The 16,927-nt window shown below is 44.8% G+C and overlaps 1 protein-coding gene across 1 annotated transcript in view; it reads right to left on the bottom strand.

Annotated features, from left to right (window-relative positions):
• Positions 1-13,926: 13,926 nt before the first annotated feature.
• Positions 13,927-16,927, bottom strand: part of DCLK3 (doublecortin like kinase 3) — a 28,133-nt gene continuing 25,132 nt past the window's right edge. Inside the window, 2 exon segments of the mRNA XM_019647153.1 lie at positions 13,927-14,524; positions 16,565-16,925. Coding sequence (XP_019502698.1) covers positions 14,262-14,524; positions 16,565-16,925 — 624 coding nt within the window. The 3' untranslated portion in view covers positions 13,927-14,261.

Below are 16,927 nucleotides of genomic sequence, written 5' to 3'. Positions count from 1 at the left end.
AAAAAAAAAAAAAGACTGGCTGAATCTACATTTGATAGAGAAACATCAATTTCAGCACGTCAATTTAAAATGACACCTTGGTCTTAGGAAGAATGCTTATTAAAATCATAGTTTCTGTTTCCAGAGTTATCTCTGTGATACTCCTGCATAAATCTTCTCTCTCTATCGAATGTCTCTGGTGATGGCTGATGTGAAAGGAGAGCGATCTCGGAGCCATCTGTCTTCCCCTGCGCCCACCTCCCACCAAACTTCTTTGGGGAAGTTGGAGCTGAGAATTTATACAGCATGTTTTCTTCTATCAGATCAGGAGAGAGCCTGAGACCTCTCAAGTGAAATTTACTTTCAGATCATGATGAATTTATTGGCTTTCTGTTGACATAAATTACACAGGTACCACAATAGATGAAGCATCGTTTTCTCTATGCTGCACAGTTTTTATACTAGCAGCTGGGTTTCTCAACGCAATTTTTCTTCAAGTCAAATTTTCTTCTCCAGGTATATTCAGTGATATGAAACTTGTCAGAACAAATCTCAACATACCTTTATATTCTTGCATTATTCAATTCCCAGATTCTATCAGGAAGATAGACAAGGAGAAAAAAACAATATACCATTAACAATGAAGTAAATATCTGAGGATACTCTGCACAGTATCTGTCTAAAACAGAAAGAATATAACCCAAGAGAAAGAGAGAAATTTCCACTACTTATTCCAAGTACCACCAGTTTCTGGAAAATCATTACAGAGTTTTCACTGTAATTTATTTTCAGGTTTTAGGACACTATCACTGTAAGATGCATCCAAGGTTTAATAAGAGCTTTCAAGAGGAAAAGAAAACTCTATTAAGTACTTGTCAATTGTCAAATGCACTCCAATTGAAGAAATGCTAAAATATGAAAAAGCATCCATCTTAGAATGAATAAAAAACAGCTAAGGAGATTCAATTTCATAGCAACTCAGCTTTTAGTATTTGCCATAGAAGGATGACCATGGTGACTCCCCCCCCCATGGGACCAAAGGCCAGGTCATAAAACTTGGGATCAAGACACAGAAAAGGGGAGAGGTGTGTTTTTCCATCCCCTAGGCAAGGTGGCATCATGGGAGGCCATGGCCTTTGATTACTATGCCTTCAGATCTCAGCTCTGCCATTCACTACCTGAGTGACATGGGTCCTCAATTTCCTCATCAGTAAACCAGGGATTTCTCCATTCATGCAACAAATACGGATTATAAGCCCAAAATTTTCCAGTTCTAGACAGTAATGATGCCTAAGGGAACAAGACACAGAAGGTTCTTGTCCTCCTGGAACTTATATTCTAGCAGTAGGGACAGAGGGGAGGGGGGACACAGGCAAGTAGATAGACAAAATAAGCAAAATCATTTCAGATATCAAGAAGTGGGTTGAAGGGGTCGGCTGAGTGGCTCAGTTGGTTAAGAGCGTGAGCTCTGAGCAACAGGGTCGCCTATTCAATTCCCACATGGGCCACTGAGCTGTGCCTGAGCTGAGCTGCCAACAGGTGGCAGGATGGCTCAGCTGGTGAAAGCATGTGCTCCTAACAACAAGGCTGCCAGATTGACTTCCGCATGGGATGGTGGGCTACACCCACCCACAACTAAGACTGAACACAGCACCTTGAGCTGAGCAGCCACGAGCCGTCAAAGGGTGACCAGATGGTGACTGGACTTGGAGGTGAGCTAGCTGTGCCCTCCACAACTAAGATTGAAGGACAACAACTTGGCTGTTCCCCTTCCCTAATTCCCCAATAAAAATCTTAAAAAATAATTTTAAAAAAAGTACATTGAAGGAAATGAAACAGGGGCATGGGACAGCGCCTCAGGGAGGCAGCTTCTCTGAGGAGTCAGCACTTGAGCTCAGACCTCAAAAAGCTGGAAGAAAATCATTCCAGAGAAAGGAAACAGCCAGAACAAAATCCCCAATAGGACTTGCCTGTACTTGAGAAGCCACAGAAGGGTTTGTGTGACGACAGGAGAGCTAGCAGAGAGGAGGGGGATGGAAGACAAAATCAGTGATAGGGGGAGGGCCACCTCATGCAGCCCCTGTAGGCTATGGTGAGGAGTTTGGCTGTGTTCTAAATGCAATGGGAAGTCATTTTAAACTGAGGTGATGTGAATAAACTTCTGTTTTAAAAATTCACTCTGTGGTAATTCATGCAAGAGATGCTGAGGCAAGATACCTGTATCATGATGTTGTCTGGGGATTAGCTGAGAAAATATCAAGGCGCTGGCACAGTGCCTGGCCCCTCATGTGTGCTCCTAAATGACCACTATTAATTATAACATATATGCAACTCTGTGCACATGGACCTATTACCAGTTAATGCATTGCATTAAATGATCAGCTTCAGGGCCTGTCTCCCCCACAAGACTACGCTTCCTGATCGCAGATACTGTGCCATATCCATCGTCATATTCTGGGGGTCCATACCGGGCACCTGGTGTCATTAACATGCCAAGTGACAATGGGCAAGTCAGGTCACTTTTCTGAGTCAGGTCACTTCTCTGAGCTTCAGTCTCCGTAAAATAGGGTTGGGAATCATACCTGCTGGTGCCGTTGTTTTAAGGTAAAAATTAGGTACTCACAGGAGGCGTTCACTCCAAGTGCTATAAATGGCTACACGATTGTCAAGGTTTAGGAAGCAGCTTCTGTGTTGTTACTTCTCAACTATATCCATATATTAATATTTTAGTAGTTTTTTTTTTAAATGTGGGAAACCATGAGGAAAAAGAGAAAACTTTCATTGCTCTTTGTGAGAAGGTAAATTAATTCAAACTCCAGTTGGCTATATCTGGTCAAGCTGAAGCTTTTCTAGGTCTAAGAAAACTCCCCCATATGTGCACGAGGAGAAGGGTCCAGGAGGCCAAATGCAGCACGCTTGTGATAATAAAGAATTAGTGAGAAACAACCTTAATGTCCATCAGGAGGGGAACTAAGGAAGTGAAGTGCACAGATTCAAGCAACACTGAGGAAGTAAAACCAATGAAGATGTAAGGGATTTGAGGTGGGGGACAGAGGGATCAAGGATGATGCCCATGTTTTAAATTAGCTTAGCAGAACCACTCCCTGAGATAGGCAGCAGTAGAGGAGGGCCAGGTTTGGGGGTGATGGTCATGCCCTCTGCCCTGGAGGGACTTCTGACGCCTACACATGGATGTGTCATTTGGCCAGTTGGACAAATGGTCTGAGCTTAGAGGAAAAGCCTGGACTGGAGAGATAAATGGAGGAGGGAGGAAGAGGATCATCTGCAAACAGGTAGTGAATGTAGGTGAAATTGCCAAGGGAGAGAGCTTGGAGTAAAAGAATAGCACTAGTCTTGAAGTCTAGGACTGGTCCTGAAGGTACCACAGCTATATGTTTTTAACAGCTTTATCGAGATGTAATTGACACACAATAAACTGCACGAAGTGTACACCTTGATAAGGTTTGACATATATACACCCATGGATCCACTGTTACTATCAAGGTAATGAACATATCCATCACCTCCACAGGTACCCAGTATTCCCTTGTAACCCCTCCAACATGCCTTGTTCCAGGCAACCCCTGATCTGCTTTCTGTCACTATAGATTGTTTTATTTTCTAGAATTGTATATAAATGGAATCATAGAGAATGCAGGCTTTTGGGGTCTGGCTTCTTTTATTCAGCCTAATTATTTTGAGTTTTTTCCATGTTGTTGCATGTATCAAGAGTTTGTTCCTTTTTATTGCTGAATGGAATCATTGTTGATACACCCACCAATGGATGGACATTCAATTTGTTTCCACTTTGGGGTTACTACAAATAAAGCACCTGTTAATATTTGTGTACAAGTATTTGTGTGGACATATGCTTTAAGTTCTCTCGTAAATACCTAGGAGTGGAATGGCTGGATCATATGGTAGGTATATGTTTAACCTTTTAGAGGAACTGTCAAATTGTTCCCCAAAGGGGGAAGACCATTTCACATCCCCACCAGCAATGTACAAGAGTTCCTGTTGCTTTTAATGCTGCCAATACTTGGTATGGTCAGTCTTTTCATCATAGCCATTTAATTTTAGCCATTCTAATAGGTGTACGGTGCTACTTCAATGTGATTTTGATTTGCATTTCCTTAGTGACTAATGATGACACTAAAACTTTCAGCAAGTGGAAGAAGACTAAACCTATACAGGAGACTGAAAGAAGTGCACAGGGATGCAGGAGGAACACCAGACAAATGTGGCATCACAGAAGTCTACAGGAGAAATGATTCAAAAAGAATTGGTGAAGAGGGAGATCTAAGATGGCGGAGTAGACAAACACTGTGCCTGCTTCCTTCCATGAACAAATTAAAATTACAACTAAATTATAGAATAATCAACCTGGAGAACCATCTGAAGCCTGGCTGAACAGAAGTTTTATACCTAAGGATATAAAAAAGAAGCCACATTGAGACTGGTGGGAGGAGCTGAGATGCGGAACTGACTAACCACAAACCTCCGTGTGGCGAGAACTGGGAGGGATATCTCAGCCACAGAGTTTCCTCTCAGAGGAGTGAGTGACCCCAGTCCCACACTGGCCTCCCCAGCCCAAAGTGCTTGTGCCAGGAAGGGGATACCCCACAACATCTGGCTGTGAAAAACAGTGAGGTTTCCGACAACCCGGGGGAATGGAAGGCTGCAGGAAACACAGGTGTCCTCTTAAAGGGCCCACACGCAGGCTCACTCACTTGCAGGTACTCACCTTGGACTCCAACAGAGGGACGGTGATTCAGGAGGCATTGGAGACATACAGTGCGCAGACTGAGGTGTGTGACTTCAAGGGGAGGATTGGAGGACGGTCAATGTTTTCCCTGTGTGAGGTCTTCCTCTTTTGCAGTTGGCAGGCTGGTGCCATCTTTCCTGTTTTGAGTCCTCCCCCTACATTTACGGGCAAATCTGAATCTGATTGGTCTGGTGAGTTCCACTGCTCCACCCTGCTGACTCAGCTAGACTGCCACACTCTCTCCTCCCCCAGCATTGAAGGCACTTTCTCCAAGAGAAGCCAGCCCTCCTCACATTGCACTCTTTCCAGTAAAACTATCTGAGTCTGACAGACCCCACACAGGTGGCAACTAGCCTCCGTGTGCTCTGAGACTTTTGCTGAGTTGCTCCAGGCTCAGAACTGGCACCAAACCAGAGTTGACATTAACCTGGTGACCACAACTCTTCCCACTCTAGTGACTCCCTGAGACCCTGCCTCATTCAATTTGTATACCACATGAGGCTTTATCAGTGGCTGAACCTTAAGAGAGCTGGCAGGTGGCAGCAGGCCTCGGGATGTGCTGGCATTTTGCAGAGCTACCCCAGGCCCAGTAGGGTGGCAGACATCCTCAATTTGCAGTGTGGCCTCTCCCACACACCTCAGGGATTAGCACAGGCAGTAAACAACTGTGGATCACTTTGTAGCTCTTACCTGGTAGTCCCTGGGTGGTCACAGGCAGTGGGTGACCTGGGCTGGCACCAGAGCCCCTCAAGAGGCTCCAGGGGCTGGCCAAATGGCTCGNGTTTTGAGCACAGACTAGCTTTAGCGAGGACTAGAAAATGCCTGTAGGTCATGCAAAGTCTGGGCAGAGGCAGTGGGGGAAAAGGAAAAAGAACTACTAGGAATTAGAATGAAGAAGTAGACAAGCAGCGGAAGAATGTTAAATAAAGGCTCTAATTTAAGGGATGAAGGGGGGTTAGTTCAGAATCAAACAGACCAGGAGTCTTTAGCTCCAATTCCAAGAGTTGCAGCTGGATGGTCTTGGACAGTTTCTTTCCTGGTCTGAGCCTCTGTTTTCTCATTTGTTTTAAAAAAAAGTGTGGTGGGGAGGTGGGTAATAATTTCCAGCAAACAGGCTTATGTCAGTTCCATTCAACGACTGTAATCTAGCCAGTGTTAGCCCTAGAGTAATCGACAGTTCCAGACTGTGTGACATCAGGGGGTTCCCAGGATGTGGGACTTTCATTTTTAAAACTTTCATGTAAATACTTTCATTATTAAAGCAGTCTTGGGCAAACCAGGATAAGGTGGTTGCCCTAGTTTGCACATAATAAATACTAAAACAAGTAATGCTATTGAACTATAAGATCTATTCCTACACATGTGAACTGACAAACTGGGTTCTAATTGTTGACATTTTTGCATGAAGGTGAAAGAAATTATCTCTGATTCTTCCTTTAGACCTCACTTCTACCAGATTTTACAGAAGAGTAGAATTAGACTTTTAAAAAAAACAAAATAAAACAAAAACCAGAAAAGACATCTATCCTCACTCTGAAACGAACACAGAGAAGTGACTGCTCTCCCTTGTTCTCTTCAAAACATGTCCCACCTGACAGAGTCTCATTCTTTTCAGCAGGTCCAGGTGACAGGCTTTCTGATCTCTGGTCAACAGATTCTCACTGCCAAGTTAATCTGCCCTGTCTTCCTTCACCCTCAAAGTACCTTCATGTGAGATGATAATTGTTAGGAAAAGCTGGGTCTTAACCTAAAAAGAAATGAATCTCAAGGGGGATGAGATTAGCCAGTATTTACATCACCATGCAAGAAATAATAAAGCTAAAAATATATTTCACCTAAAAAAAGAAACAATGAGGGAGCAAACCCAGCAAATCTTGCAGCAAGTAGAAGAAGGCACATTGGTACCACATGCTAAGGAGGCGGTTTTCCATTCTGGGGAAAGGTTAACTAATCAGGCACAAACCCAAACTCCAACCTCCTGTAATACTGGTTGGTGCCCACACAAGTGAGATAGAAGGGCAACCCAATAAGAGGTTTGGCCCCCAAACATCAGAAAATGTTACAACTCAGAACAGCTGCCTCCCCCACCTTGACAGAGGTTTCAGGACACCAAGAAATAAATGCACAAGCCAAAGGGTTCTCACAGCCCCTCATTTCCAGGATGCAGAAAGCTAAGCACACCTGGGCGATGCAATACCTGCCTGCTTCTGACCCTCTGGCTGAAGCAGCTCTGAGCCCTGGCTGGCCCCGTTCTGCAGCTATCCTGGGCAGCTGCACCTTGCAGGTGGTCTGCGCACACCTGGAAGATGCTGGCTCCATTCTCAAAAGCTGTTCTGAGCCCTGTTAGCAGCCTGGCCACCCAGCCATCACTCTGACCTCACCTGATCACAGAAAGCAGTCAGCACAACTTCTAAACAGGAAGCTTTGAATAAAAGATGTTGCCAGTGTGGTACTGTTTCCCCCCTCTGCCTCTTGAGAAAGGTGCAGCCCTATTGTCACATCCTGCCTGGCACCCTTTCTTCCCAATATAAAGGACAAAGCTTGGGACTGCCATGGGTATCAGGCCCAGAGGAGAATTTATCCATAAGAGAANAAAAATAGTATTTACCGGCTCTTTTTATGATTATAAAGAGATTGCTATTACTAGTTGTATTCCCCACATAAATACACACATTTATGCTTTCTTTAAAAAAATTAGGATCACGTTATACATATTTTATATCCCATTTCATTCACTGAATATTATTATATCATACAGGAATTTCCTAAGACAAATACAAAAAATATTCTTCAAAAGTGTGATTGCTAATAGCGGCTAGTATTCTGTATATAATGAATCCTCTACATTGTAATTTAAGTGCTTTTCTAATTTTGTTTACAAGTGTAAGTAATTCTGTGATGAACATCCTAATATATTTAATATTTGTACACATCTCTGGTTATATTCTTAAAATAACTTTCTGGAGATTAAATACACAAACTAATATACGGTAAAGGTTTTTGATACGTATTGCCCAATCATCCTCCCAAAAGTTTGTAACAGCAGTATATACATTTTCAAACACTTTTTAACTTTTTATCTTTGGAAAAGGAAAACACTTGGCAGGCTTAATTTGTAAGTTAGATACTCAATTTTAAGCCCCAGGGCAATGTTGCCAAGACACAAATCAGCAGCAAATATTAAGAGAATAAGTCACCAATGTCCTCTTTCTAGCCAACTTTAATGGACTTTTCTCAGTTCTCCACCACCTTTCACTCTCAGGAGGGTCTGATTCTGTTGGGCCTCCCATCTTCCTGAAATTTGCCCCTCGGCCTTTGTGACATTGTACTGTCCGCATCCCCTTCCTGCCTGTGGCTGCCCTGTCCTGTGCTGACCCCTCCTTCCTTCTCTCATCCTCCACTTCTTGGCCTCCCTCAAGAATCTGCCCTTGGCTGCGCTTGCTGGCATCACCAAGGAGCTCATTATCTCGCCCGCTTCGGCTGCCATCTCTGAGTTGAGGAGTCTCAAAACCACACGCTCAGCCCAAGGCGTCACCTCCTTGCCAACCAGACAACTCTGTGTGTCCATCCTGATACCTCTACAAAGTCAGTGTGTTCAAATTTTAACTCACCCCATCCCCATCTCCCAAAAGAGCTTTCCAACACCCTAATTTAGTTGGTGCTACCACCAACATTGTGGTTCCCCTAAGACTCATTTAGACTATTTGCTTTTCTTCTCTCATCCAGTTCACCAATGCCTCCATTAAAATGTCTATGGTTGCTCATTGTTCTCCTGTCCCACTGTCACCACATTACCACACCTACCACGCTGGCCACAATGAATCCAAATTTCTCTGCCCAGCCTTCCTAGTTGTGGGGAATCCATGCTCAGCCTACTCAACCAACTACACTTCCTTCTGAGGTTAGTCTCCTCAATGTCTCCACTGCCCAACCTCCATGCATATTCTAGTCGCTTCATCTTAGCTTCCCTGATGCCTCTGCTGATGGAAAACTATCTCTCCCATTTCCCTACCACCCTACAACCTTCTCATCTTACATGGGATGCATAAACAGGTTTCTCCTGGAGTGCCTCAGTGGCTGAACAGTCCATCACATATTTGGAGCCATATACAATAATAATAATGATTTCCTTTTCATATACTTTACAGAGTGTGTCACTAAAGCAGTTCGTTGGCTCCTCATACAATATAGAAATAGGTTATAAATATTATTCATAGGGTTTGAAATGGGGCCCCCACCCCCCACCTTTGGAGGAATGTTTAAGCCAGTTACCATAAGAACTGCTTCAATTCTCTCCCATTAAAGGTAGCATTGGGTCAGCGCCACAAAGGGCTGGCTTTAGGGAGTTCCCCACCCAATTCTCCACCATCTTTCATCTTACTGTCCTGCCAACACACACACACACACACACACACACACACACACACACACACACNTGGGCCAGTGAAGTGACGTCCTCCACAACTAGACTGAAGAACAAAAGGACAGCAACTTGTCTGTTCCCCTTCCTTGATTCCCCAACACTGTTCCCTCCCCCAACTCCCCAATAAAATATTTTTTTTAAAAAAAAGAGGCTCCAGAGCCAATATACTTGGAGGTTAGTTTCAGAGCATCTCCCAATTAACCCCACAGGTGGCACGCTCAAAGGGTGGTCTTAACATGCTCCAGAGCCCTCTGGGGCAAATACCACTCAGTGGGGTAAGCCTACCTCATAGCAGCCTGTCAGCTATGGATGTGGCCAAACCCCACAGCCAATCAGCCTGAGGGTCAATCCTTCCCACAGACATGCCAATAGCAACCAAGGCTCAACTATAACAGGAGAATACACACAACCCACACAAGGGACACTCCTGGAGCACCCAGTGAAGGTGACCAGGGAGACTGTGCCACTGGGCCTCACATGACACCTACTACATAAGGCCACCTGGCTAAGACTGGGGAACATAGCAGATCTACTTAATACATAGAAACAAACAGAGAGGCAGCCAAAATGAGAAAACAAAGAAATACATCCCAAATGAAAGAACAGGAGAAAACTCCAGAAAAAGAACTAAACAAAATGAAAGCAAGCAATCTACTAGAGACAGAGTGCAAAATACTGGTTATAAGGATGTTCAAGGAGCTTAGTGAGAACTTCAACAAAGAGATAGCAAGCATAAAACAAAAGAAAGACATAGAAACCATAAAAAAGAACCAGTCAGAAGTGAAGAATACAATAATGGAAATAAAGAAGGCACTAGAAGGAATCACCAGCAGACTAGATGAAGCAGAGGATTGAATCAGCAATTTAGAAGACAAGGTAGCAGAAAACATGCACTCAGAACAGAAAAAAGAATCCAAAAAAGTGAGGATAGTTTAACAGACCTCTGGGACATCAAGTGTAACAACATTTGCATAATAGGGGTACCAGGAGAAGAGAGAAAGCAAGAGATTGAGAACCTATTTGAAGAAATAATGGCTGAAAACTTTCCTAACCTGGTGAAGGAAATAGACATAAAAGTCCAAGAAGTGCAGAGAGTCCCAAACAAGATGAACCCAAATAAGCCCACAACAAGACACATTATAATTAGAATGGCAAACGTTAAAGACAAAGAGAGAATCCTAAAAGCAGCAAAAGGAAGGCAACTAGTAACTTATAAGGGAGCTCCCATAAGATTGTCAGCTGATTCCTCAACAGAAACTTTGCAGGCCAGAAGGGATTGGCACAAAATATTCAACGTGATGCAAAGCAAAGACCTACAACCAAAGATAACCAAATGATAGCTTCTACCTAGCAAAGCTATCGTTTAGAATCAAAGGACAAATAAAGAGCTTCCCAGACAAGAGAAAGAAAGCTAAAGGACTTCATCATCACCAAACCAGTATTACAAGGAATGTTAGAGGGACTTCTTTAAGATGAAAAAAAGATCAAAATTGTGAATAATAAAATGTCAATAGCTACATATCTATCAAAAATTACTTTCAATGTAAATGTTCCACTCGAAAGACACAGAATGGCTGATTGGATGCGAAAACAAGACCCTTACACAGGCTGCCTATAAAAGACTCATTTGAGATTGAAAGACACACACAGGCAGAAAGTAAAGGGATGGAAATAGATATTTCATGAAAATGGAAATGAAAAAAAGCTGGAGTGGCAATATTTATATGAGACAAAATAGACTTTAAAACAAAATAGCTATAAGAACAGACAAAGAAGGACCCAATAATCTCACTTCAGGGTATTAATCCAAAGAAACCCAAAATGCTACTTTGAGAGGACGTGTGCATCCAGATGTTCATTGCAGGGTTCTTGCCATCTGTGGAGGTATGGATGGACCTAGAGGGAATTGTGCTGAGTGTCAGACAGAGGAAGACAGATGCAATGAGATTTCACTATATGTGGAATCTAAAGAACAAAATAAACAAACAAAACAGAAACAAACTCATAGAGAACATTTTGATGGTTGCCAGATGGGAGGGGACTTGGGGATGAGTGAAAAAGGGGAAGGGATTAAGAAGTACAAATTGACTGTTACACAGTAATCATGGGGATATAGGGTATAGAATAAGAAATATAGTCAATATTATTGTAATAACTATGTATGGTGCAGATGGGTACTATTGATAGATTTTTGGGGCAATAGATGGGGAGGGGTTGTATGCGAGGGCAGGGTGTAAAAAATGAACAGAGTAAGAAGTACAAACTGATCGTTACAAAACAATCATGGGGATGTAAAGCATAGGGAATATAGTCAATAATATGGTTATTATGTATAATGCTAGGTGGGTACTAGACTAGTCAGGGGGCTCACTTCTTAAATTATACAAATGTCTAACCACTATACTGTGCACGTGAACTTAATATAAAATAATACTGAGTGTTATCTATAATTAAAAATTTTAAAAGGGGAAGAGGTTCAAATCTCCAGGTATAAACCAAATAAATCATGGGGATGTAATGTACAGCATGGGAAACATAGTCAATAATATTGTGATAGTATGGTACAGTGTCAGATCGTTGCTGGACTTACAGTGATCACTTCTTTATATAAATGTTAAATAACTATGGTGTATGCCTGAAACTAAAATAATGTTGTATGTTAGCTATATTTTAATAAACATCTAAAAAAATAAACTGAGAAAAAAAATAAAGGAGAGTAGTCGATAGAATCAAATGACGCTAACATGAAGATGAAAATTCCCTTTTGGACTTAGGGCTTTGGTGACTTTATCAAAAGAAGTTCCAGTAGCAGTTGGTTCCAGCTTCCAGCCTCTTTCCACATTTTCAGAATGAGCACCATTGCACTGCCTGCTGGGCAGCACCCTCTCCTCGGGTATCTGGGTCGCAGCTCCAGGCCTCTCCTCTGAGCCCCTGAGGTTAGAGCTCCAGCTGGTACCACTTTGCAGCAGCTCCAAGTTGGAGGGGGAGGGGGTATCACAAGCTCTGTTCCCTGGAAAGCCAACTCTGAGGTCGGGCTTAGCAAGCAGAAGGTTTATTAGGGAGTAACCTCAGGATCATCTGGAAGGGAAGAGGAAGAAGCAGGATTGGGAGAGGGAGAAGTCAGGCTGTGATGCGGACTCAACCCAGGGCTCAGCCAACCCCCACGAGGCGCTCTGGAGCTGGGATGGCCCATCCGCGTTGTCTCCATTGGTCACACCCTACATGGACCAGTCATTGGATATGGCCTGCCCCATACCCAATGCCCCGTAGGAGGGGGGTCGTGATCCTGGGTGAGACAACTCTTCCCAGCTAAGGGCACTTCCACAGATGGTGACAGCGTATGGCTGTCAGCCAGCAGCACCTGGGCAGCTGTTCCCTTCAGTCTTGAAGCAGGCTCTGGATGGCACACTGAGTGTCCACTCCAAGGGGCTTCTCCTCCACACTTCTGGACTCTAATCACCCCCACCTCTTCCCTTGGGCCCCCATGGAGCATAGGAAGCCACCTCCTGCAGTTACTACCTCTAAATTATTTCAGAGCTGCCTTCTCCAACACTGGTTCAAGCCATTCCTTTTACTAAACTCTCCAGTGTTACTCATGTCTTGCTGACTCGTGCACCCCTTCACCCAGAGGACGCCACACTGGGAGGAAAGGGAGGGGAGGGGTGAGAATCCCACACTGTGTGGCTGATTCTGTTATTGATCAGGTCACACAGAACCAGAAAGGTGAACATGGGAAAAAGGGGGATTAGGTTTTGCTTTCAGCTCACACATACTCCCAGAGCCATCCGAAAGGACCAATATTTCAACAGAAATCTGGAATGCAGTAACCAGCGAACATGTATGTCATGACCTCCGTGTGTCTGCCCCGCAGGAGGGGACATGCATGGCCGCTCTAAGCTCCTTCAAGCCTGCGTGTAATCAATCCACTTACTGCACTTCTGACATATGAACGCACTAAATGGCTCCCCCATGATCTGGAAATGTTGGCGTAGTCGTAGCCTGAGTGCCCCACTTCATGTAGAAGTGACTCAGGTTCAGGGATCATTGGCTGAAAAGCAGTAGAAATGGGTATGGAAGGGGCAAGAATGAATCAATGAGTTCTTCTGTCCATTTTGCAGACTGCACCAAATCTGATTTTCAGTGAGACTAAAAGGCTAGAGGCCATTTTCATCCTAAATAAACAGATATTGCCCGTTAATCAAGTGTCTACCACAACATTCCTATGTAGTCATACTGGCTTCAGGAGGCAGGTCTGCACTACAATTCCCCTGCTTTCACCACCAGCATTAAGAAGTCATCAGAGGGCCGGCCGAGTGGCGTGATGGTTAAGAACTGGCTTGGGACGCCAGTGGGACCTGGTTTGGATCCCACATATGAGGGCCAGTGACACTGCCCTCTACAGCTAAGATGCTGAACAACAGTTCAACCTGGAGCTGGGCTGCCATGAGTCGCCAGCGACAGCGTGGGCTGCAGCCCCTGCTGCAGTGGGTTGCCATGGGCTACCGTGTGTAGACAGCGGCCAGCGTGAGCAGCCAGCAGCCGCAGTGAGCGGCCGTCCAGAAGCCGGTGACTGATCTGCCTCGCCCGGAAAGAGCGCAATGATGGTGCCAACTTGGGCCAGTGAAGCAACATCCTCCACAACTAGACTAAAAAACAAAATGACAGCAACTTGTCTATTCCCCTTCCCCCAATTCCCCAATAAAAATCTTTAAAAAAAAAAGAAGTCATCAGAATACGACCCACTTCAGTCATTCAGAGTATATTTTATTAACACAGAAAGACTATGATTCACCTTACTAATCTCACAAGGGGGGCTGAGACCCTAATAAGTACCACTCATGTAGTATACCATGAACTTGATGACAAAGGGGAAGCAAAACACATCATTATTACCAAAAATCCCTCATGGATAACAAGGCTTCCCCCCTCCAAGTGTATTAAAGACTTCAAATATACAAATCTAAAAATATGTTACAACACTGAATGCTAAGACTGCAGTTGATTTTTTTTTTTAAATATGCTTTAAAATATACTGAGCATCTCTCCTTCCCCTGAGTCTCCAATGTCGCGAAGAAGCCCCTTTCCTTGCTTCTCTCAGAGGCTTCTATCCTTTTCTCCTTCCTTGAGCAGCACCCGGGGCTGGACAGGTGCCCGAGGCGGTGACTATGATGCCTGCTCTGCAGACCGCTTGTGCTGGCTCCGGGAGTGCCCCTCGCTGCTGGGGGACACCTCTTTTTGCAGGTTCACGGTGCTGGTCTTTCCAGCAGTTTCAATCCAGGGGTGCTGAAGGACCTGGTGGGCCGTGTAGCGTTGTTTGGGGTCTACCACCAGCAACCGGCTGACCAGATCTTTGGCAGCTGTTGAAGTGAGAGAAAGAAAGAAAACGAGATGAAGGCGGGTAGTTCTGGATTTTCCTTCCCCGTACATGACATAGGAACACAAACATCCATGTTAGCACCATGCACTATATCAGGGCAGTGCCGGCCAGCAGAATTTTCTGTGATGATGGAAACCTTCCATTCTCTGTGCTCCCCACCTGGGGCTACTGAGCATTTGAAATGTGGTTAGTGCAAAGGAAGAACTGCATTTTTATTGTATTTACTTTTCATTAGTTTACACTTAAATTTAAATAGCCACATGCAGCAAGGGGCTACCCTGTTGGACAGAGCATCTCTAGAGGCTGTTTATTCATTTCTCTAGAGTCAGAGGACCAGGCCCACCACTAACACCCCTGGCGCCCAGTGCAAGAGAACAAATGGAGGCCACAGACCATATGTCTGCCTATTTTAAATCTGTAAATCAAACCATCAAGTTGCTAAATAAAATAGGTTCCATCTTCCTTCCTAAGTTGATAAATATGCCTTCATATTGACAACACTGAAAAACATGCATAAAGAAACCTAAGTAGTAAATAGTGTTAAGTTCAAAATTAATTTTATTTTCTGCCCAAGACCATGACTGATTCTAGAAAGATGTGTGACAACAAGGGGGCCAGGTGGCAGGCAGGGAGGAGAAAAGATTTCTCCATGGCTGGCTGGCTCTCCCGGGCTGGCTCTCTGAGCCTTCTCTTCCAATCACTCAAGAAAACACAGGGGAAAAAAACAAAAAGAACACCCACTTCTCTTGACCTTTATTGGGGGCTGCCTCTTTCTCCAGATAAGCTGCTCACCCCCAGTCACCCCTCCCCTACACCAATGTCAGCCACACCATCAGCACCGAAACTACAGAATTTCTCACACAAATTCTGCCCACAAAGTGCCCCAGAGCCCACTCCCACCAGCATCACTCCTTCAAGGTCCTCAAAGGACTCAGGAGTAGAAGGCCAGGTTTAAACTGGGAATTCTCAGACTCACATGTGGACAATTGGACACCCCACCCCAAACAGCATCTCCTCGGCTGCCCTATGGCACTGTTGGGAGAGGCTGGGAAAAGAGGCCTCGCCAATCTTGGAAGTAGGCCTGGGCCATTTGGAAAAGGAATTCTAGGGTCCTGATTAAGTGGCCTAGAAGGGGAGGCCTGGGCTCTGGGAGGAACAACCCCTTGGTCCATCACTCTGGGGAGGGGTGTCACCACAGCAGGGTCCTCTAAGGCCTGGGCCCAGGGCAGGGGCCACCCATGCCCAACTCTAAGGACTGCTGCATAGAACTTTCTAGAATTATTTTCAGTCCTTGAATCCCCAAACTGCCACTGCCTTGATCAACTCAAGACCCTCACTCTACCTGCAACAAGCCCCCCTCTCTCTACCTTATTTAAGGGGAAAAAAATGAAGCTTTTCCCTTCCATCATCCCCCAACACCAAGTGAGGAGACAGAGGCTAGGGGTGAGGGTAGTTCAATAACTAATCTTAGATGACACATTTAAGGGAAATTGGAGTTGTGGGGGTTGGGGGGGGAGTAATCATTCCTATTCTACTTTTTAAGCTAAAGACTCAAATACTCAAAACCCCCAATTATCTAGCTCTCAGTTTTATATGGACAGAGGGTAGTGCAGACAAGTCAGTAGGAACAAGGTGATAGATTCCATGTGAAAAGGCCAAAAAGGAGGAAGACCATATATACTTCTACTCCGCTAAAAATAACACACCTTCGCCCCTTACCTTCCAGAGCCCCCAGGCTCCAGTCTGCCCCACAGGACCCCTGGTAATTCATGAGTAAACTGGTAGTTAGACTTTTTCATTAACTCTCAAAACCAAGTCATGTTTCCGAAGTGCCACATAAATCTACATGAAGCTAGCAGAAAATAAAGGCTGAATCATGGTAGACAACAGCCCACGTCGGTGCCAGGTGCTGTGTACCTCATCACACATCTGACCTAACACCTGCTTTGACGTCAGAACCTGGGAGGGGCTCCGGCTAAACATCCCCTCCTTTCCTGCTTGGGGGAGCCCCACATCTCACCGTCAGAGATATTGTCCCAGTACGGGGCCAGGAACTCGAAGTGGCCCAGCTGAATGATGTTAAAGAGCTCCTCCTGGTCCCTCTCCGGGCTCCGGAATGGGGGGAAGCCACACAGCAGAATATAGAGGATCACCCCCGCAGCCCACATGTCCACCTCCAGCCCGTAACCTGTGCAACAGGGGCAGAGACACAAGCAAAACTGAGACCAGGTGGGATCAAAGGCGATGAGAACAAGAGTGGAAAATCGTGGCCCTCGGTGACAGAGGACCTCAGCTCTCGGTAAGCAAGCGCCAACGACATGGCTGCCAGCTCCGACAAACACGGGGTCCACACCCGTGTCGCTCAACGTGTGGTCCTCAGACT

The sequence above is a fragment of the Hipposideros armiger genome, unplaced genomic scaffold, assembly GCF_001890085.2.
Source record: "Hipposideros armiger isolate ML-2016 unplaced genomic scaffold, ASM189008v1 scaffold_109, whole genome shotgun sequence".
Classification (NCBI taxonomy): Eukaryota; Metazoa; Chordata; class Mammalia; order Chiroptera; family Hipposideridae; genus Hipposideros; species Hipposideros armiger.
The sequence above is the reverse complement of the archived record's forward strand: the minus strand, read 5'-3'. Positions and strand labels throughout refer to the sequence as shown.